The sequence below is a fragment of the Pseudorca crassidens genome, chromosome 2 (assembly GCF_039906515.1).
Source record: "Pseudorca crassidens isolate mPseCra1 chromosome 2, mPseCra1.hap1, whole genome shotgun sequence".
In the NCBI taxonomy this organism is placed as follows: Eukaryota; Metazoa; Chordata; class Mammalia; order Artiodactyla; family Delphinidae; genus Pseudorca; species Pseudorca crassidens.
Genome location: NC_090297.1, coordinates 66667214 through 66690682, shown reverse-complemented (window position 1 = coordinate 66690682; position 23469 = coordinate 66667214). Strand labels below are relative to the sequence as shown.

The following is a 23469-nucleotide window of genomic DNA, read 5'->3' as shown; positions in this document are numbered from 1 at the left end:
CTGATTAAATCCATAACTGTGGTAGGTCACATGAAATCTCTGAAACTTGAAAATCTTTCCTAAATGAAAACATAATTACTGATTAAAGCAGTTAGGATGTATGTGGGCCTCCATTTGTACTCTTGCCTCAGGTCCTGCAAATATTAGCGACAGGTCTGGCCATATATAAAACATAAGCATACAAAAGACTAAAAGTTATAGGATGGATATAAAAGGCAAAAAGATACAAAAGGCAAACATTAGCCAAAAGAAATCTTAATGGCTATCAGCAAAATGGAAACAAAACAGACTTTAAATCACACACAATTTTTTAAAAAACACATAACATGTTCACATTTAAGTTTAAAAAATGAAGAATGCAATGCAGAAGATTGTCAGAAATAAACTAAAACTATACCATTACTTACACTAAAGTGGTAGGATTATGGGAATATTTCCCCTTTCTATTTTTCAAAACGTTTACATGATCTTTAGACAAATGTAACTAGTGCAATTAATGGCTTCTTCTTGTCTTTATTTTTTTACTTTTATTTTTTTTTGCATGTAAGTGGGAAACAGCTAGGGGTAGAGTGGCCTTCCAGGTGTGAGGTGATCAGAGCTTGAGACTCAGGTGCTGTCATGGGGATGGGAAAGGAGGGAAAAAGGAAGGAGGTACTTCAAAAAATCAAGAAGAACACCAATGATCATTGCTGCATTATTCCCAATAGCCAAAAGGTGGAAACAACCCAAGTGTCAATCAAAAGATGAGTGGATAAACAAAATATGGCTTATCCATAAAATGGAATATTATTCAGGTGTGTAAAGGAACAAAGTTCTGATACATGCTACAACATGGATGAAAAGATTACGCTAAGTGAAATGTCAGACATAAAATGACAAATACTCAATGACTCCACTTTATGAAATGTGTAACACAAGCAAATTCATAGAGACAGAAACAAAGTAGAATGGAGATTACCAGGAGCTGGAGGGAGAGGAGAATAGGGAGTCATTACTTAATGGTTACTGAGTCTCTGTTTGGGGTGATGAAAAATTTTTGGAAATAGTGGTGATGATTGACAACACAGTGAATTAATTAAAATGTAATTAAAATGCCACTGAATTGTACACTTAAAATGTCAAATTTTATGTTACACATGTGTCACCACGATAAAAACATTTGTAAAGGTGGATCAGACAGATATAGAGAACAAACTAGTGGTTACCAGTGGGAAGCAGGAAGGGGGTAGGGGCAGGGCAATAAAGAGGTAGAGAGTAAGAGGTACAAACTATTAGGTATAAAGTAAGCTACAAGGATATATTGTACAACATGGAGAATATAGCTAACATTTTATAATACCTATAAATGGAGTATAACCTTCAAAAATTGCGAATCACTATAGTGTACACCTGCAACATGTAATATTGTACAACAGCTATACTTCAATTAAAAAAATAAAGTGGGTTTTTTGTAGACAACAACAACAGCAACAAAAATGGAGCAGAAGGATTCAGTGATGCTTCAATCTAGAGGATAAAAGAGGGAGTTCAGGCATCAAAACAAAGGACTGATTTCATAAAGAGCTTATTGGCAAAGATCTCCTGTTCTCCAATTCATCCCTTTTCTTGGAAGCCACCAAACCAAGATGTATAAAATATACCCCCTGCCAGTTGGCTGTCATGGGAGAAGCAGGCCCTGATGTCTTTAATGACAGAATTATTCTACCCATGGACTAGAAGAATAATGAGGAGTTCTGAAATTATGCTAAAGTCAAGAAATAACACTAAGCACATATTTGAAAAATGTAAAAAAGAGTAGCTCAGAGACATCATTGAGTACCAAAAAAAAGTCAAGAACAGTCACAGATTCAACAATTTGAGTTAAAATAAGATAAAGGAATTAAAATGTTTTATAAAACTAGAAGATAAAAAAAAATACAGAAAAGTTTGCTGATTAAGAAGGTGATACTTATAAACATTTGTGTCGCAAAATTTCTTTTTAGGATAGACAGTTATATCAAAGTAAACCTGCATTGTATACGGGCAAGCAATTAGATCTGTAATATATATGGACAGGGAATTAAATCGCAAGTGGAAGCCCAGAAAATAAAGGCTAACATGAGGCATACATCTGGAAAGGGACCAGCCACTGACCAGGAAGATGTCAATCATCTCTGAGTCCTGGAAGCCCGTATGAGTTTGCCACCAGTTACGTCCCCAAAATAGGTACTGATGGGTTGGAGGGAATTTAGAGAAAAGTGACCAGAAGGATTAAGGGACTGTTGGGAATGATTCATAAAACTGAAAAATCCTGGAACACTTTCTGTAACTAAGCAAACAGGCAGAGGATGAAAGGTAGGGATGGAAGCATCGTCACCACTAAAAAGTGCTGGAGAGTTGTAAACAATGAGGAAAGAGAAGAGTGTTTAGGGAATTCCCTGGTGGTCCGGTGGTTAGGACTCCAAACTTTCACTGCTGAGGGTGCGGGTTCGAATCCTTGGTCGGGGAATCGGGGAACTAATATCCCACAAACCGCGCACCACCACCAAAGGAAAAAACAAAAGTGTTTATGTTAATAAGGGATGTACACATCTTCAGGATTAATAAGTGAAGAACTCAGTACCAATATCAAGACACATTTACTAATTATCCCAACTCTAATTGGAATATATTTGGGTTTTAAGGTATTAAAAAAGATGTCTTTTGGGGACTTCCCTGGTGGTGCAACAGTTAAGAATCTACCTGCCGATGCAGGGGACACAGGTTTGAGCCCTGGTCCAGGAAGATCCCACATGCCGCGGAGCAACTGGGCCTGTGTGTCTCAACTACTGAGCCTGCGTTCTAGAGCCAGCAAGCCACAACTACTGAGCCCACACGCCACAACTACTGAAGCCTGCGCGCCTAGAGCCCGTGCTCCGCAACAAGAGAAGCCACTGCAATGAGAAGCCCGCACACTGCAGCAAAGGCCCAATGCAGCCAAAAAAAAAAAAAAAAAAAAGTCTTTAGGATCTAACTGTATAGCTCATTCTCTCTGCTATACTACCAATCACATGATATGGTAATACTATATACATATAGACCCAAAATACCTAACATATGTGAATTAAAAGCAGGATAGAAGTACATTAAAGTGTAACAGATACATACATTTGATATGTATGAAAAAATCTGTAAGGAAATACATTAAATTATCAACAGTAATTATGTCTGGGTGGTAAGTTTAGGAATAATTGTTATTTTCTTTTTTTACCATTTGCCATTTTGAGAAGACAATGAGAATATATGCAACTGGGTGGGGGTAAAGTTTGCTTTTCAAAACTAGCCTTCTATGTATCTTCTCTCATTTCTTTTTCAACATGCTATTGTGGGGATGACGCAGAAGCAGCTCTTCTCAGGTAGAAGGCGTTCCATGTTCTCAAATATGGCCTACAGGCATAGTTTTCATGAAACAGTACTGAGTTTTGGTGTTCTCAGGCAGAATACCCTGGAAGATACAGGTCTGCCTCCTTTCCATCTTTCAGACCTTCTAAAGGGTGAGACACCATCAAGATGCTCTGTGGACCCATTAAGAATGATCCTTCACTTGGCAGAGATTAATAACTCCCTTGAGGACCTGAGCCTGCTCATCTTAGCGGGCCACCATGGTGCTCATTGCAGGAAAAAAAAAAAACCATTGTGATTCCTAGTCAGAGGAACTTATTTTCGACGGATTCCTTGTCCATTGATGTTCTATTCTGTTGTCACACAGCACAACAAATCACATTCAAACATAATAATGTCAAATCACTGTTACCCCACTGCAGAGCCCGTGACAAGCCACCCTTATTGCCTTTCTAGAACCCAATCAGTATTTCATGCCTGTACAGCCAGAAAGAGAGCCCCTTTGTTAACAGGGAAGAAGCAACTGGTCTTATTTTTTCACTCTGGTCCTTTTTCTTGGTCCTGGGTCCAGTTATTTCATCTTTATACTTCACTAGTGCAGGCCCATCCAGTCCGGATACCCTGTTCTCTTATGACAGCTTTCTCTGACTTTTATTTCTGAACTTCTGTATTAAAACTCCATCACATTTCAAATGGAGCCAAAAACCACACACAGTTGTTAGTAAGAGTGATGGGCATAATTCTTCAAAGGATTCATGATGGCTAGAGCATCAGGATAAAGCTTCTTTTTCTTTGGTAGCGGGGAACACACACAGATTCTTATAATCCCCTCTCCCTTTTCCAAGTTCCAGAAAACAAGCAGAATGTGATCACTTCCACCACTTTGTTCAAAACTTGCAACAAGAGTAATAAAAATGAAATGATCCAGCTTTATGATTTGCACTACAGAATGGAAGCACATACTACTTAGGTAATGGGAGACGACGTGGAAAACCCTGATGGCAGCCTGGCAGGTGCAACATTGCCAAGTAACTCCAAATAGGAGCCCCCCAAAACCAGAGTTCATTCAGATGTATATATTTTTTGCTCCCAACCAAATGCTTTTGAATGAATTAGGAACCAGACCCCCCCCGACAAACTTTTCCTTCTGGTGCAAGGCCAACAGAAACTTTACTTTTCTTAGAAGATGTGAACAGACTTAAGTGATTTAAAAGAACACTAATTGCTCTCTCTGTAACTATGGGAATGAAAGGAGAGAAAACCACCTTCCACCCCATACTTCCAACAGATCTATACCTGGTGAGATTTAGTATGCAGCAAAGTCTCCCTTGATAAGGTTATTCTAGAATAAATTCTCTCCCAGTAGAACTGTTACCTAATAAAGTGTCTTCATCACATTTATTCCACACCCCACTGGCTCTGCTGCAGGTGGAGGGTTTAATTCCTGTCATTCGTTGCCAGTGTGCATCAGGGAGTCTCCACGAACAGCTTGCAGCCTTAACCATCACACCATTGTTTTGCTCAAGTCAGTATGCGGTATTAATATGCACAGTGAGGTTCAAAATTAGACAAAGTTGGAATGCCATCTGGGATCATCCTCAAACTCTTTTCACTAAATACAGAGAGGCAATCTTGAACCACAAACCTTCTGCTGCTCGAGAAGATGCACTCAGTCTGTCTGCACCGACACAGTGGGGTGGGTGATCACAGAAACTTAAGGCAGGCAGAAACCTTAGGTCTCTTTTCCTCTCACTCACTCAGATCACATCCACACTCCGCTAACTGGTCCCTCTTCCTATAATCTAGGACCGCTCTGACCTGTGCCATGCCAAAGCCACAGGGATCCGTTGAAACACACCTCTGATGAAGTCACTCCTCTAATTCACCCTTTAAAGATTTCCTCGAAGCTTTGAGGAAAAAAAGCTAATCTCCATAACATTTAAATCTTTCTTTCCAAATCTGTGCTGTAATTTTACACACCTCTCTCCTAGATGTAAGTTTCATAGAGTCAGGGATCCCACCTTGTGCACCGTTGCCTTCTGGGTCACGAACACAATGGCAAGTCACACAACATTATTTGATAAATGAGAGAATGAATGAAACTAGCTTAACTGCTCCTTCTACAGACTAGCCTAACATTTACATGACTTTCCAAAGTGCTCATAACAAGTAAAAAGCTCAGACATGCCTCCCTGCCTCCCAGGATACCATACTGTCCTCAAATACAGGCATTCCCATCTCTCAACACCTGGGCAACCACTCTGGAAAGATCAGCAAATGCTGCTCTGCATTTCAAGGGGAACCAGAAACTAAAGATGTGTCTGCCACAAATGTGAAGTCCTTCTGCCCCTACTTATCATTTCTGTCATTCTTATGTTAAGTCTATTAGCCAGACTTGTTCAAATCTCTTCCTATTACATATAATTACAACAGGATTCTGTCCACCTAACGTTCAACAAAGATTTGTTGAGTTTCACCATGTATAAGGTACAGCTTTAGGTTCTGGAAATACCAGGATGGATAAGTTATGTTCCTGGTCTCAAAAAGCCGGGCTTCGCTGGTGGCGCAGTGGTTGAGCGTCCGCCTGCCGATGCAGGGGACACGGGTTCGTGTCCTAGTCCGGGAAGATCCCACATGCCGTGGAGCAGCTGGGCCCGTGAGCCATGGCTGCTGAGCCTTCGCGTCTGGAGCCTGCACGTCCGGAGCCTGTGCTCCGCAACGGGAGAGGCCACAACAGTGAGAGACCCGCATACCACAAAAAAAAAAAAAAAAAAAGAAGGTACAGCCTAGTCGAGGAGACAAGCATGCAGACAAATAATCGCAATACTTTGTGATTAGAGGCCTGCACAGGATACAAAGAATATTTTAACACTTACAAAGATACAGTCATTGTCATATGTGCTTCCTCCACTGTGATTTTCCTGTGGGTAAGGACTAGGTCCTTCCTCTCCTTTCCTCCTCTGAGTCTAGCACATAGTAGGCACTCAGCCAATATGTGATTGACTAACTGATACACTGCTGGCATAAGACAATGTGGGGCTTACTCTGCATAGAGGTCGTATCTGGGAAAACTTTAGGAAGGAGATGCTTGTGTTGGATTTTAATGGATGATTCGTCCCCTACCTGGTGGATAAAATGAGAGAGGGAGGAAGAGCAGGTAAGTGTGAAACAGCAAGCTGTGTTCCCAGGGTGTGTGCTGCCTGGGCTGTGGGCTGCTGTGGGAGGTGAGGTTGGAGAATTAGGCCATGCAGACCCTGTCGGGCCTTGTGAGCCTCCTATGGAGTCTGAACTTGATCCTCCAGGCAGTGGGAAGCCATTGGAGGCATGCAAGGAACACAAGCAAATCTGTAAATGAGAAACACAGTAATGCAGTTCAGTCAGTGGAGAGGTCCCATATGTGCAGTTAATTTCCAGAATATGCTTTCTTATTAAAAACTGGTTTAACGCTGCATTTCAGTCTGCCAGGGTATCCTCAGACTCTGTGAGGTTCCCAGGAACAATAAAGACACCTCCTTAGCTATTAAAGGAGAATATAATAAAGTTTCCTTTTCATTCTGAGCTACAACAACTATCAAGGTTAATTTTCCCTACCATGGGTAAAATGGTTTCTTATTTGCCTAAAGTAATTCTATCTCAGAGTAAGAATCACATCTCAGAATTTAGGAGGAATCAATGGTTACTTGCAGAATGGCAGTCCAGATACCTGGTGAACTGAGTCTCCCAATGGTGTTTCCTTCCCCACTGTGGAGAAGGTAATTCAGATAAATAAGTGGTCTAGTCATGACATTTTCTGCAAATAATTAAACACGACACTTCTTTTGGCTTGGTTTACTTTTTAAAGGCAAAGTCCACTCTGATTTGCAAATTGTTCCAATTACATCGGTGTCATGCATTTTGTGCAGCCTTTAGAGTACCCGTTGCTAAGTCAGTGGTTGGTGGGAGCTCTTTTTAACTACCCAGAGGCATATTCTCAAATTCATTTCAGAATAATAAGATGTTTAAATATTTATCTTTTTCCAATAACTGGATAGGCCTAGGCTCTTCATTTTAATAAATTCTGTTCAAATACTATTGAGTCACGGCTTAGAATATACTGGCACTGGATTTCCCTTACGGTGATGATATTCACATTAGAGACCCACATTTTAGCCCTAGCTCTGCCACTAACCCTCGACTTTGGGCAAATCGCATGACCACTCGTGAATTCCTTTTGATAATTTTGAAGTTTTCATTCTAGCTCTAAAATTTTGAGTGTGTCTTAAGAGCTCTCATTAGTACAAGAAAGTAGAAATGAAATAGTTACAGAACTACAAATTGTGGCTGGAGAAATTGACATTTATGATGTGTAGCTATTCCTTGTCAGTAACTCCAAGCAGTCAGAAACAGTCTTATTTTAGAAGAAATATAAAATCTTTATATAGATACACTTATTTATTCAACAAATATTTATTGAAGACCCATTATATGCCAGGCTGGGAATTCAATGACAAAAAAAAGAGAAAAAATTCCCAGTCTCCACAAGTCAAGCTGAGAAAGCAGACAATTTTAGACAAGAAATGACAATCAACCAGAATAAGTATTATCATGCGATGCTGGCTGTGATGACAAAACACACAGCTCACATCTATCCTGGGCTACAAGTCCAGGAAGGCTTCCCTGCTGATATACTGTCTAAACTGAGACTATTCACGCCTGTGGCTTTTATTTGGGAAACCATATTGAATAGAGCATGCAATGAAAATATTTATTTGTCCCAGGCCCACACTAAGAGTTTAAGACTAAAAGAGCTTATGAAGAGGAATTTGAGTACATCTCATAAATGCCCACACCCCCAAGTTTTTATTGATCATTTGATCATAAATCTACTGACTCACAAGGGGATTCTTCTCTTGAATCACAAGGTATGGGTAATAACATTATTATTTAAGAAATAATCATTCCTTGTCTTTCTATAGCTAAGATCCTTCACAGCTGATCAAAGGCTATTTAATAGGTGTATAGAAGGGTTCCAGAATGATTTATTGATTGATGATGGATTTTAATGTTTCAGTCTTTTCTCATCTTTCATCTCTCTTTATCCCAATATCTGCAGGACAGGAATTATACTGAGCTGCTGTTTGACTTCAGAGTATGGAAAGTCCCCTCTATAACAGATGTCACGTTTCCAGGATGGATCTGATTGCAAATATTCTGTCTTGTGGCCAACACAATTATGTTCAAATTCATCATACCATGAGTTATGAGATTTGGTTCAGAAATATAGTCACCATATGTTACAGACACATGTGAACAGGGTAAGAAGGTTCACTCCTTTCAAGCGTCCAGGAGATCCTATGCCATACCAAAGGAGAATCATAAAGAGATTGAATATTTTGAACTTAAAATTAATTCATGCTGGCAGAGCTTCTAGATGGTGGAGGAGTAAGACGTGGAGATCACCTTTCTCCCCACAAAGACATCAAAAATACATCTACATGTGGAACAGCTCCTACAGAACACCTACTGAATGCTGGCAGAAGACCGCAGGCTTCCCAAAAGGCAAGAAACTCCCCCACGTACCTGGGTGGGGCAAAAGAAAAAAGAAAAATCAGAGACAAAAGAATAGGGACGGGACCTGCACCTGGGAGAGAGCTGTGAAGGAGGAAATGTTTCCAAACACTAGGAAGCCCCTTCACTGGCAGAGATGGGGGGTGGCGGGGGAGAAGCTTCGGAGCCATGGAGTAGAGCACAGCAACAGGGGTGCTGAGGGAAAAGCGGAGAGATTCCCGCATAGAGGATCAGTGCCGACCAGCACTCACCAGCCCGAGACGCTTGTCTGCTCACCCCCCAGGGTGGGTAGGGACTGGAAGCTGAGGCTCCAGCTTTGGAGGTCAGACCCCAGGGAAAGGACTGGGCTTGACTGCGTGAACACAGCCTGAAGGGGGCTAGTGCACCACAGCTAGCCAGGAGGGAGTCTGGGAAAAAGTCTGGACTTGCCTAAGAGGCAAGAGACCATTGTTTTGGGGTGCGTGAGGAGAGGGGATTAAGAGCACTTCTTAAAGGAGCTCCAGAGACGGGCACGAACTGCGGCTATCAGCGTGGACCCCAGAGATGGGCACGAAATGCTAAGGCTGCTGCTGCAGCCACCAAGAAGCCTGTGCACAAGCACAGGTCACCATCCACACCTCCCCTCCCGGGAGCCTGTGCCGCCCACCACTGCCAGGGTCCCGGGATCCAGGGACAACTTCCCCAGGAGAACGCACGGCGCGCCTCTGGCTGTTGCAATGACACACTGGCCTCTGCTGCCTCAGGCTCGCCCCACATTCTGTACCTCTCCCTCCCCGTGGCCTGAGTGAGCCAGAGCCCCCGAATCAACTGCTACTTTAAACCCATCCTGTCTGGGCAGGGAGCAGACGCCCTCAGATGACCTACATGCAGAGGCGGGGGCTAATCCAAAGCTGAACCCCAGAGGCTGTGCGAACAAAGAAGGGAAAGGGAAATCTCTCCCAGCAGCCTCAGGACCAGCAGATTAAATCTCCACAGTCAAACTGATGTACGCTTCATCTGTGGAATTCCTGAATAGACAACGAATCATCTGAAATTGAGGAGGTGGACTTTGGGAGCAACTGTAGACTCTGGGTTTGCTTTCTGCATCTAATTTGTTTCTGGTTTTATGTTTATCTTAGTTTAGTATTTAGAGCTTATTATGATTGGTAGATTTGTTTATTGATTTGGTTGCTCTCTTCCTTTTTTTTTTCTAATATATATATTTTTTTCCTTTTTCTCCTTTTGTGACTGTGTATGTGTATGCTTCTTTGTGTGATTTTGTCTGCATAGCTTTGCTTTTACTATTTGTCCTAGGGTTCTGTTGGTCTGGGGTTTTTTTTTGTATAGTTTTTAGCACTTCTTATCATTGGTGGATTTGTTTTTTGGTTTGGTTGCACTCTCATTCTTTTTATTACTTTTTAATTATTTTTAATTTTTTAATTTAATAACTTTATTTTATTTTATTTATTTTACTTTCTTGATTTCTTTCTTTATTTTTCTCCCTTTTCTTCTGAGCCATGTGGCTGACAGAGTCTTGGTGCTCCAGCCAAGTGTCAGGCCTGAGCCTCTGAGTTGGCAGAGCCGAGTTCAGGACATTGGTCCAGCAGAGACCTCCTGGTCCAACATAATATCAAATGGCAAAAGCTCTCTCAGAGATCTCCATCTCAACGCTAAGACCCAGCTCCACTCAACGACCAGCAAGCTACAGTGCTTGATACCCTATGCCAAACAGCGAGCAAGAGAGGAAAACAACACCATCCATTAGCAGAGAGGCTGCCTAAAATCATAATAAGTTCACAGACACACCAAAACACAGCCCTTGATGCTGTCCTGCCCACAAGAAAGGCAAGATCCAGCCTCATCCACCAGAACACAGGCACCAGTCCCCTCCACCAGGAAGCCTACGCAACCCACTGAACCAACCTTACCCACTGGGGGGTAGACATCAAAAACAACGGGAACTACGAACCTGAAGGCTACAGAAAGGACACCCCAAACACAGTAAGTTAAGCAAAATGAGAAGACAGAGAAACACACAGCACATGAAGGAGCAAGGTAAAAACCCATCAGACCAAACAAATGGAGAGGAAATAGGCAGTCTACCTGAAAAAGAATTCAGAGTAATGATAGTAAAGATGATCCAAAATCTTGGAAATAGAATGGAAAAAATACAAGAAACGTTTAACAAAGACCTAGAAAAACTAGACAGCAAACAAACAATGATGAACAACACAATAAATGAAATTAAAAATTCTCTAGGAGGAATCAATAGCGGAATAACTGAGGCAGAAGAACGGATAAGCGACCTGGAAGATAAAATAGTGGAAATAACTACTGCAGAGCAGAATAAAGAAAAAAGAATGAAAAGAATTGAGGACAGTCTCAGAGACCTCTGGGACAACATTAAACGCACCAATTTAGAATTATAGGGGTCCCAGAAGAAGAAGAGAAAAAGAAGGGACTGAGAAATATTTGAAGAGATTATAGTTGAAAACTTCCCCAATATGGGAAAGGAAATAGTCAATCAACTCCAGGAAGCGCAGAGAGTCCCATATAGTATAAATCCAAGGAGAAACACACCAAGACACATATTAATCAAACTATCCAAAATTAAATACAAAGAAAAAATATTAAAAGCAGCAAGGGAAAAGCAACAAATAACATACAAGGGAATCCCCATAAGGTTAACAGCTGATCTTTCAGCAGAAACTCTGCAAGCCAGAAGGGAGTGGCAGGCCATATTTAAAGTGATAAAAGAGAAAAACCTACATCCAAGATTACTCTATCCAGCAAGGATCTCATTCAGATTCGATGGGGAAATTAAAACATTTACAGACAAGCAAAAGCTAAGAGAATTCAGCACCATCAAACCAGCTTTACAACAAATCCTACAGAAACTTCTCTAGGAATGAAAGACAAGAGAAGGAAAAGACCTATAATACCAAGGCCAAAACAATTAAGAAAATGGTAATAGGAACACACATATGGATAACTACCTTAAGTGTAAATGGATTAAATCCTCCAACCAAAAGACATAGACTGGCTGAATGGATACAAAAACAAGTCCCATATATATGTTGTCTACAAGAGACCCACTTCAGACCTAGGGACACATACAGATTGAAAGTGAGGGGATGGAAAAAGATATTCCACGTAAATGGAAATCAGAAGAAAGCTGGAATAGCAATTCTCATATCAGACAAAATAGACTTTAAAATATAGACTACTACAAGAGGCAAAGAAGGACACTACATAATGATTAAGGGATCAATCCAAGAAGAAGATATAACAAATGTAAATATTTATGCACCCAACATAGGAGCACCTCAATACATAAGGCAAATGCTAACAGGCAAAAAAGGGCAAATCGACAGCAACACAATCATAGTAGGGGACTTTAATACCCCAATTTCACCAATGGACAGATCATCCAAAATGAAAATAAATAAGGAAACACAAGCTTTAAATGACACATGGAACAATATGGACTTAACTGAAAATTAAAGGACATTCCATCCAAAAACAACAGAATACACTTTCTTGTCAAGTTCTCATAGAACATTCTCCAGGATACATAATATCTTGGGTCACAAATCAAGCCTTGGTAAATTTAATAAAATTGAAATTGTATCAAGTATCTTTTCTGACCACAATGCTATGAGACTAGATATCAATTACAGGAAAAAAATCTGTAAAAAAAAAAAACACATGGAGGCTAATCAATACACTACTAAATAACCAAGAGATCACTGAAGAAATCAAAGAGAAAATTTAAAAATACCTATAAACAAATGACAATGAAAACACGACAGCCCAAAACCTACAGATGCAGCAAAAGCAGTTCTAAGAGGGAAGTTTATAGCAATACAATCCTACCTCAAGAAACAAGAACTGTCTCAAATAAACAACCTAACCTTACACCTAAAGCAATTAGAGAACGAAGAAAACAAAAAACCCAAAGTCAGCAGAAGGAAAGAAATCATAAAGATCAGATCAGAAATAAATAAAACTAAAAGCTGGTTCTTTGAGAAGATAAACCAAATTGATAAACCATTAGCCAGACTCATCAAGAAAATAAGGGAGAAGATTCAAATCAATAGAATTAGAAATGAAATAGGAGAGGTAGCATAAGATCATAAGAGATTATTACAAGCAACTATATGTAAACTATATGTAAATCAAATGGACAACCTGGAAGAAATGGACAAATTCTTAGAAAAGCACAACCTCCCAAGACTGAACCAGGAAGAAATAGAAAATATAAACAGACCAATCACAAGCACTGAAATTGAAACTGTGACAAAAAATCTTCCAACAAACAAAAGCCCAGGACCAGATGGCTTCACGGGTGAATTCTATCAAACATTTAGAGAAGATCTATCACCTACCTTCTCAAACTCTTCCAAAATATAGCAGAGGGAGGAACACTCCCAAACTCATTCTATGAGGCCAATATCACCCTGATACCAAAACCAGACAAAGATGTAATGCAAAAAAAGGAAAACTATAGACCAATATCACTGATGAATATACATGCAAAAATCCTCAACAAAATACTAGCAAACAGAATCCAACAGCACATTAAAAGGATCATACACCATGATCAAGTGGGGTTTATCCCAGGAATGCAAGATTCTTCAATATATGCAAATCAATCAATGTGATACACCATATTAACAAACTGAAGAATAAAAACCATATGATCATCTCAATAGGTGCAGAAAAAGCTTTTGACAAAATTCAACACCCATTTATGATAAAAACTCTCCTGAAACTAGGCATAGAGAGAAATTACCTCAACATAATAAAGGCCATATATGACAAACCCACAGCCAACATCATTTTCAATGGTGAAAAACTGAAAGCATTTCCACTAAGATCCAGAAGAAGACAAGGTTGCCCACTCTCACCACTATTATTCAACACACTTTTGGAAGTTTTAGCCACAGCAATCAGAGACAGCAAAGAAATAAAAGGTATCCAAATCAGAAAAGAAGAAATAAAACTGTCACTGTTTGCAGATGACATGATACTATACATACAGAATCCCAAAGATGCTACCAGAAAACTACTAGAGGTAATCAATGAATTTGGTAAAGTAGCAGGTTATAAAATTAAAGCACGGAAATCTCTTTCATTCCTATACACGAATGATGGAAAATCTGAAATAGAAATTAAGGAAACACTCATATTTACCATTGCAACAAAAAGAATAAAATACCTAGGAATAAACCCACCCAAGGAGACAAAAGACCTGTATGCAGAAAGCTATAAGACACTGATGAAAGAAATTAAAGATGATACAAACAGATGGAGAGATATACCATGTTCTTGGATTGGAAGAAGCAACACTGTGAAAATGACTATACTACCCAAAGCAATCTGCAGATTCAGTGCAATCCCTATCAAACTACCAACGGCATTTTTCACAGAGCTAGAACCAAAAATGTCACAATTTGTATGCAAACACATAGCCGAAGCAATATTGAGAAAGAAAAACGGAGCTAGAGGAATCAGGTTCCTGGACTTCAGACTATACTACAAAGCTACAGTAATCAAGACAGTATGGTACTGGCACAAAAACAGAAATATAGATTAATGGAACAGAATAGAAAGCCCAGAGATAAACCCACAAACATGTGGTCACCTTATCTTTGATAAAGGAGGCAAGAATATACAATGGAGAAAAGACAGCCTCTTCAATAAGTGGTGCTGGGAAAACTGGACAGCTACATATAAAATAATGAAATTAGAACACTCCCTAACACCATACACAAAAATAAACTCAAAATGGATTGAAGACCTAAATGTAAGGCCAGACACTATAAAACTCTTAGAGGAAAACATAGGCAGAACACTCTGTGACATACATCACAGCAAGATCCTTTTTGAACCACCTCCTAGAGAAATGGAAATAAAAACAAAAATAAACAAATGGGACCTAATGGATCTTAAAAGCTTTTGCACAGGAAAGGAAACCATAAACAAGTCAAAAAGACAACCCTCAGAATGGGAGAAATTATTTGCAAATGAAGCAACTGACAAAGGATTAATCTCCAAAATATACAGGCAGCTTATACAGCTCAATATCAAAAAAAAAACAACGCAATCCAAAAATGAGCAGAAGGCCTAAATAGAAATTTCTCTGAAGAAGATATACAGATTGCCAACAAACACATGAAAGGATGCTCAACATCGCTAATCATTAGAGGAATGCAAATCAAAACTGCAAAGAGGTCTCACCTCACACCAGTCAGAATGGCCATCATCAAAAATCTACAAACAATAAATGCTGGAGAGGGTGTGGAGAAAAGGAAACCCTCTTGCACTGTTGGTGGGAATGTAAATTGATACAGCCACTATTGAGAACAGTATGGAGGTTCCTTAAAAAACTAAAACTACCATATGAGTAAAACCATAATTCAAAAAGAGTCATGTACCACAATGTTAACTGCAGTTCTATTTACAATAGGCAGAACATGGAAGCGACCTAACTATCCATTGACAGATGAATGGATAAAGAAGATGTGGCACATATACACAATGGAATATTACTCAGGCATAAAAAGAAATGAAATTGAGTTATTTGTAGTGAGGTGGATGGACCTAGAGTCTGTCATACAGAGTGAAGTAAGTCAGAAAGAGAAAAACAAATACTGTATGCTAACACATATATATGAAATCTAAAAAAAAAAAAAAATGTTCTGAAGAATGTAGGGGCAGGAAAGGAATAAAGATGCAGATTTAGAGAATGGACTTGAAGACATGGCGAGGGGGAAGGGTAAGCTGGGACGAAGTGAGAGAGTGCCATGGACATTATATACACTACTAACTGTAAAATAGATAGCTAGTGGGAAACAGCACATAGCACAGGGAGATCAGCTCAGTGCTTTGTGTCCACGTAGAGGGGTGGGATAGGGAGGGTGGGAGGGAGACTCAAGAGGGAGGAGATATGGGGATCTATGTTTATGTATAGCTGATTCACTTTGTTATACAGCGGAAACTAACACACATTGTAAAGCAATTATACTCCAATAAAGATGTAAAAAAAAAAAGAAAGAAAGCACAATATCCCAGCAATTACAGATTTTCCTTTAGGACACATATTTTATGTTAGGACACATCCTCTGTAAACAGTCAAACAGCATCACCCTGCTAATGAGTAGAAAACAGATCAAATCATCCTAATCTGTTCTTGGCAAATTAAGTCTAAGTGCAGACGGAACTTTCCACTGTGACTCTACACACGTTTGTCACTGAATCTGACTTTTCCAAAACATCTCTAAGTGGGAATGCTTGGGCTTGACGTTAATCGCTCTTTGACTTGAAATAGCTCTTTTTCTAATAACTCCTTTTCACAACCAATGAGAGAAAGGAAGCCAGAAGGAAGCCATATATATAAAACGGCTAATGAATAATAGAATTTTAGTTTGAAAGTTTTATAACTTCTAAGGTAACAACAGTATCTAACGTACTTTATAGATGAGAAAGATCACAGAAATTGCCCCCTTTTTAGTGTCCGTGCCTTGATGTACTGTTTCTTGGTTTCATATTATTATTCAGGACTTGCTTTATTATTTAATCTTTCTTGCTTCTTTGTCTTTTCTTTCCAATTAGATCAAAGGTTCTTTGAGGGCAGGGACTGTGTTCTTCTTCCAGGATACCCTGGAATTTTGCAACTATCAGGCCTTCAATGAATATTTACTAAGGGCTATGAGTAGTTCAAAAACCCAGAAACAAATTAGCTACAGAACTACACACTGTGATGATTAAAAACGTTTCAAATGATGATTCTCAAACTTTAACGTGCACAAGAACCATAAGGGAAGACTATTAAAATGGTAGATTCCCAAATCTCATTCCCAAAGACTCTTATGTTTCAAATCATTTCCTATTATCATTATTAGGAGGAGAAGGAGTAAATCAACTTTAGGAAAGATGAGACATACCGGGGCCTGGGACTGCACTGATGTGTCTTGCAGAGAAAGGACTTGACATAAGGTAAGGCAGCTTTGTCCTTCTTCAGGGATACCCCACCCCCAATACGCCCTGCGTTCTTCTTTCTTTCCATAAATACTTATTGTGTGCCCACCAATGGCCAAGTATTAGGGCCTGGATTTCAACTGGTCAACAAGATGTATCAAATGCTTTGATATCAGAGCACTTAGATTCTACTTGGGGGGATGGCAGACAAGAGACAAGTAAACTTTAAGATTATTTCAGATATTGTTAAGTATTATAAGGAAAATAAAACAGGCTGGTATGATAGAGAATGACTCGTGAGAAGGGGGCTTTTTAAAGAGTGTGGTACACAAGAAGATGATATGTGATCTGAGGACTAAATGACCATAAGGAATCAACCATGCAAAAGATCTTGAGTGAGAGCTTTCCAGGGAGATGAAACAGCAAGTGCAAAGGTCCTGAGGCAGAATGAGTGTCCGAGGATCAGCAAGAAGGCCAGAATGCCTGAAACTTGAGAGGGAGCTAGGTCAGACCATCTACTAGGTACAATCTGGGCTTTGGCACAAAAGTATCTTGGGATTACTCCTGTGGGAAGGTGGAGAAATACTCCTGGTTTCAGAATTAAGGAAGGTTAACTATTCAGTAAATGTTAAAATAGTTTAACTTCTCCAGTTAAAAACACCCACGTTATTGGAACTCTTCTCCCATAAAAAACAGTTCATTTCATGATTCCATTTGGTTGATGCTTTGTGATAACACAATTTTGTCATCACTGGCAGATTACATTTTGTAATACTTGAGCACTGAAAATAAGTTCACTTTAAATTTCTTTGAGATCCAAATTATTTATCATTCATTGGATGCCTCAAATATTATACAACAGGGTCTAATAAATGGTGTAAACTTATATTTGAGAATGTATATACCTCTCTAAAGGAAGAATTCTTAAGCCATAATTTCAACATAAGTTATATGGCATATACCTTTATTTCCGGTTTTGAATTACTTTTCAACTCTTGCATTGACTTGTCTTATCATTCCAACTGGACATCTACCAATTAAGAGTAATAGTACTATTACCTCTAAGCAGTTTGGTTTTGTCTGAATAACTGAGTGCTTAAGGAAAGAAAGAACCAAGGGCAAGCATGTCACCGGTACGTGTAAAATCCATTCTTGGAGACTACTACCGAAGCGAGGAGATAGCAGCTCAGCTTCAGGCCCCATGATCACTGCTCTTTCATAAGCCACCTAAGAAGAGGGCAAGCCAGGTGACAAGTGGGCCTTCTGTGAAAGGGCTCCGGTCCACTGGAAATGGGAATCAGCTCACAGTTTCATTTCACAGGGTCCACCGGATGGCAAATGACTTTATCTACCCGGAGCCAACCCAGACTGAACACATAATGGGCTTCATGCCCCCTTCCACTCTGCTGGGAGACTGGGAGCTTTCCTCTGAGGGTTGCTTGATTTAGTGAGTGTGTGTGTGTGTGTGTGTGTGTGTGTGTGTGCATGTGTGTTTTAGTTTGATTATACATTATGCTGCAGTTCTAAAGGCAGAAGTTTCTCCAAGCCATGAAGATTGACTTCTTTGCTTAGATCTGGAAGATCTGATTAGAAATCAATGGCTTCCAAAATCGGGGACCAGGAAATGGCAGGATGCAGATACAGTAGCTGCAGTGACAGACATGTAACGAGATGGAAATGAGTTGGTGGAATATTTGTGGGAAAAGGTCAGGGGAAGGATTGGGAATGAAGAGAAAAAAATCTACCTAAGAGAAAATGAAATGGTTTCATTATCACAAGAAACTCCAAGTAGCCTTCACTTACTTAGTCATACTGGAATTACAATTTCCGCTAGCATCGTTTGTGAAAGAGGAAGCAGGGAATACGACCATGGAAAGTGATATTTTAAGCTTCAACACATATTGCTCATCACTGGCTTGACTTACAGCATGTCTTTCAACAAAAGCACATAGTGATTTAATCTCAACAGTAATTCAGTCTGCAGCATATGAGACAAGACTATCATTGCAGACAGGCGGTAATTTGTGAAATTCAGGTGCTGGGGTTCAGGACCACCTGTTGAATTTAACCTTGGAGTTATAATGTTAATGCCATCATGTAACTGAACAAAAACACTACATATTTATCAGACTTTGGGACCTCTAGCCATGGAGATGTGAACGTTTTCCTAAATGGTATCTGTAACTCTCTCCAGATTCAGTAAATCAATGGCCAATTGAAAGTCTGTTGGAATTCTGATTCAATATGCAGCAGCATATGGCTTGGTGGTCATCACATTCAGCATATCCTATAATTTTTCTATAGCTTGATGTGAGAGTGGGACAAAAAAGCAATCAGAGTATCATCTGGCAACATAAGAAGAATAGAAAAGCTTTCATTTATCATCCCCTGTGTTAACTGGAAAAAAAACATCTTAGTAATAGTCTAACGATTGATTTCTACCTCTGCTTAAGCAAGACTATAGGAAGATCCCAAGTAAACCTAAACAGCAATTTTGGGAGAAGACATAAACGTTTTACACGTGCACCTTCAGATAGCCATTGGAAATGAAACTGCCCAACTTCCGGCCGGTTAAATAGTAGCAGTAAAGTGACTACATTCTGAGCAGAAGTTTATATTTCCTTCAGTGGAACAATTGAAATAATGCCTAAAAAGAAGGCATAGATTTTAATATTTGCATTTGTTCCTTTGCTTGAGGTAGGGTAAGCTTTGTTGAACCCTTTGGGTATGGAAGTTTGTGAGAGGTTGGTTTTCTATGAAAGAATTTCATTGGTATTATCTGCTAAGACCTTCCTGGTCACATTTTTAATTCTCTGCTAAGAATTCCAAGGTCTTCCACACATATGTATCATTCACATAACACTTCACAGTTTACAAAACCCTTCACTACAGATTATCTCAATTTCTCATACAGAGTTCCCACATTCCTTCCCCAAAAGGGCTGTTCTTCATTTTAATGAAATAAGGCTCTGACACATTGAAAATGGAATCCAACATATTTGTGTGAATAAACACTGTTTTGAAAAAGAAGATGAGGGCATCATATTTTGACTTAGGCTATCAATATTCTTAGCTGGTGTCTGTCCGGCAGGAGAGCACAGGAAGGGAAGTATTAGCAATATATTCCTAAAGGCAGATCAAAGCTTACAGCAAATTTACCTTTTGACAGCCCTGTTAACCAAAGCTTCACAAGTGCTAGATAGCCATTTCCACTAAACAATAGCCATGAAAAGCCACCATGTTCAATACATTCATTATAAACACATAAACACCACATCCCTCCACAGTGGGAAGTCAATGCACAAACTTTTCTAGAACTCCAGCCCTTATGGGTTGCTTGCACATGCAGATACAAAGTATGTAATCAATCAACAACTTAAAGAGAAAACAGAAGCTTGTGAAAACAGAAATTGTGAAACTGATGGCCCTCTCTACTTTTGATTTAAGATCTACCACCAGCACCCTCCCCAGTAAATCACTTCCTAATGACATCTCTCCCTCTTTTCTGCTTCCGTGAATTCTTCCCAGTGCAAGTTCCACTTTTTCAAAGAAACTTTCCTTGATCCTAGCCGGGCAGAGATCTTTCCCATCTCTGTACTCCAACAGTAATAACTGTTTATATCCGGTATTTCCTATACATTTATATCTACTGTCTATCTCTCTGTCTCTCTGTCATCTATCCATCCATCCACATTTCACGGTATGTTGTTTTCCCACAGGCATTCAAAGATCCCTAAAGGCTGCGTCCTGCCTTAAATTCTTTTGCATCCTCCAAAATCCTTAGCATTATCCATTGCACAAGTGAGTAGAAGTATTTTGATTGCCACTTAAAAAAAGTTTGACTTTTTCATGCATGGTTAGAACCATCTTTTCACACAAAAGGAGCACCTGCTAAATATTACTTTGGTTCACAACCATACAACCTAGTAATACAAAAAGCAGGATAGCTGGGTGGTTTCAAGAAATCCTCTAGCTTTATAGGGCATATACAGAATGGAATTGTGTTTTAATAAAAATATAGTAGCAGCTTCAAATAATGGGGAATACATTTAAACTGTATTAAAATATCTTTTCAGAATCAGGAAACTTGATTAGGATTCTCCCAGAGGCTTCACACACTGAAACGAGAGATTTATTATTCCAGGGAAAGAAGGCTCAATTTCTTAAAAATTCACCTTATTAATTATTAGCCAAGCCATGCAGCGGCTTCCCGGAAGGCAGAGGAAAATAGGCCCTCAACGGTGAGTTTCAAGCCAATGGAAGCTGAGTTTGTGCCTCAAGCCTTCCGCGCTTGCCTGGGCACCGCTCCCCAGGGCTGTAGTAATTTAGCCCAGAGCATCCGAAGCAGAGATCAGATAGGAGTCTGCGAGCCTGAGCTGCGGCCGCGGACTGGCTGCTACTCAGCCTCCGGTTCCCTGTCGGAGGTAAGCTCGGGCTGGTACACGCGCCATTCCCGGGTCTCCTCCCACTAGGGCGCGACTTGGCTGCCAAACCCGAGGCTTCAGGAGCCCTGCACCCAGCGATAGCTGCAATTCTGGGGATGAGGCGGTTCTAATTCCAGGGACAGTTCCTGTTAGGAAATTAGGCTTTGGGGTGCACCCATCTCATCCCTATTCCCGGAAAAACTTTGCTTCCTTCTCCAAATAGAAATTCACACCAAGTAGGAACTATCTTGTCCCACCCCAGCGGGTCCACTCGCACTTCCAGCCTCTGAATGGCACCTACTCACGGCGCCTCCCAACCCCGGGGAAGGGGGCAAGCTCAGGTGTGCGGGATCCCCAGGCTGGGTGGCGGGAAGGCTGGCGAGCAAGCTGTCACCTTGTGGTCCGCCACGCCAAGGTATCCGTCCAGTGGCCGCGGTCCCGCGGGGGCATCGGGGTGCGTCGGGGGGCTGCCGGTCGCCGCTGCCTGCTGCTTCTGCGGGGGCCGCTCCTTCTGGCCGCCTAGGCTGCTGTACACGAGCAACAAGCTGGTGCACATGGTGGTGAGCGCTAAACACACTGCCAGACCATGGCGCTGCGGGAGAGCGGGAGAGAGCACAGGAGAGTCGCTGAGCGCCGACCTGGGAGGAGCGCGCCCGGCAGGGACTCCGGCGCGACGGTCAGACGGGCGGGGGCAGCGGGGGTAGCCCGGGTCCCACCTTGGCAGCACGCAGCCCGGTAGAGGAGGCACCGTCGCCCCACGTACGGCAGGGCATGCTCCCCGCGCGTCGCTGCTCTGGGCCGCCGCCGCCTCCCACATCCCTCGGCAGAGGACAGGTGGTGCGTGGCGCCCGGCTACGCGAAGAAGAGCACGCCGGCGGCGGGGGCAGGGGTGGGCTCACACTTTGGGAGGGGGCCCTCTGCCCCAGCTCGGCTTTGGAATGTCTAGCTTCTCCTTTCTGGACCCGTGGGGCTCTACCTTGGCGATCCTTGCAAGTTTGAAATCCGACAAGGAAACCAAGAAAGTCTGCAAAGGTCCCCCCTTCCCGCCCCTCTTAGTTTTTTGCCAGGCTGTTTCGTTAGGGCATCCCCATCCCCGAGCAAGGCGCCCATCACTCCAAGGTTTCTCTAGCTCTCCGCTGGCCGCTCGGAACTCCCGCCGGAGATCCAGGAGCCCAGCAACCCGAGTTTCCATTCGGGCTCTGGGATTCCGAGCCAGGCTGAAGCGAGGAATCGGGAGTGGACGCGGAGCAGGTGGAAAGTTGTCCCTTTGTAACGGGCGACCTCGCAGCGCAGGGTCAGGCACCCCGGAGCTCTCCCGTGCGCCCCGGGGACGCTGCGCCCGGGGGTCCCGCCTCTGCCCAGAGGAGTTATAACAAATGACTCACCACCAGGGTCTTCATTTTGGGCACCTCTTTTGTGCGGAATCCTCAGGCACACGCGTCCGGGGCCACTTTTTCTTGGAGGATTTCCATCGTGGGTGATGGGGCGGAAACGGCTCTGATTTTCGCCGGGCCTCCAGCCGCGGCTGAGTGAGCAGGAAAGCCGCGGGACCCAGGAAGAGCCGCTGTTGCAGAGATTAGAGACAGAATTGAAGCTGAACCGGACCCTCGTAGTCTCTCAGCGATCTACACAACTGCCGCCTGCCGGGTCCTAAAGCCCTCTGCATTCCCCCCTTCCCGCCCCCAAATAATCATCTTTTCAGCTGAGTAGAATTGCTGGGGCGAGAGAGTTAACCGTGTCCATATACCCACCTCTTGGTCCGAAGGCTTATTTATCTTTTATGAAGTCATCAAGTAAAAGGGAAGGAGAACCCTATTGGATTCTGAACATGATAGCCGTTTGAAAATTTACAAACTACGATTTCTGTTCTGTGATTTTGATAAAAACAAGTCAACACCCCAAATGTCAATAGCTCTATTTATAGCATTTGCGTTTATGTTCATAGCGTGGAGGAATCTGTCACGAAATAATTTTTTCAAAGAAATTATTGTTTCAGTTTCCCAATTGTAAGCTTTCTGATATTCTCTTCCCCTTAATTTTACTTTTTAAATCGAGTTATTCTCATGCAATCTTTATATACTCATTTTCATCGAAATTATTTCATTCATTACTTGTTTTAAATATTACAGTTTATTTTTCTATCAGAACCTTGAGGTTCCTAGTGTTCATCTAAATG

At 41.3% G+C, this 23469-nt stretch overlaps 1 protein-coding gene across 1 annotated transcript in view; it reads right to left on the bottom strand.

The window, feature by feature from the left end:
* Positions 1 to 22903, bottom strand: part of ST6GALNAC5 (ST6 N-acetylgalactosaminide alpha-2,6-sialyltransferase 5) — a 175580-nt gene extending 152677 nt beyond the window's left edge. The window contains exons 1-2 of the mRNA XM_067712828.1: positions 22679 to 22903; positions 21688 to 21885 (exon numbers count right to left, since the gene is read on the bottom strand). Coding sequence (XP_067568929.1) covers positions 21688 to 21885; positions 22679 to 22693 — 213 coding nt within the window. The 5' untranslated portion in view covers positions 22694 to 22903. The remainder of the gene's footprint in view (positions 1 to 21687; positions 21886 to 22678) is intronic.
* Positions 22904 to 23469: the final 566 nt, after the last annotated feature.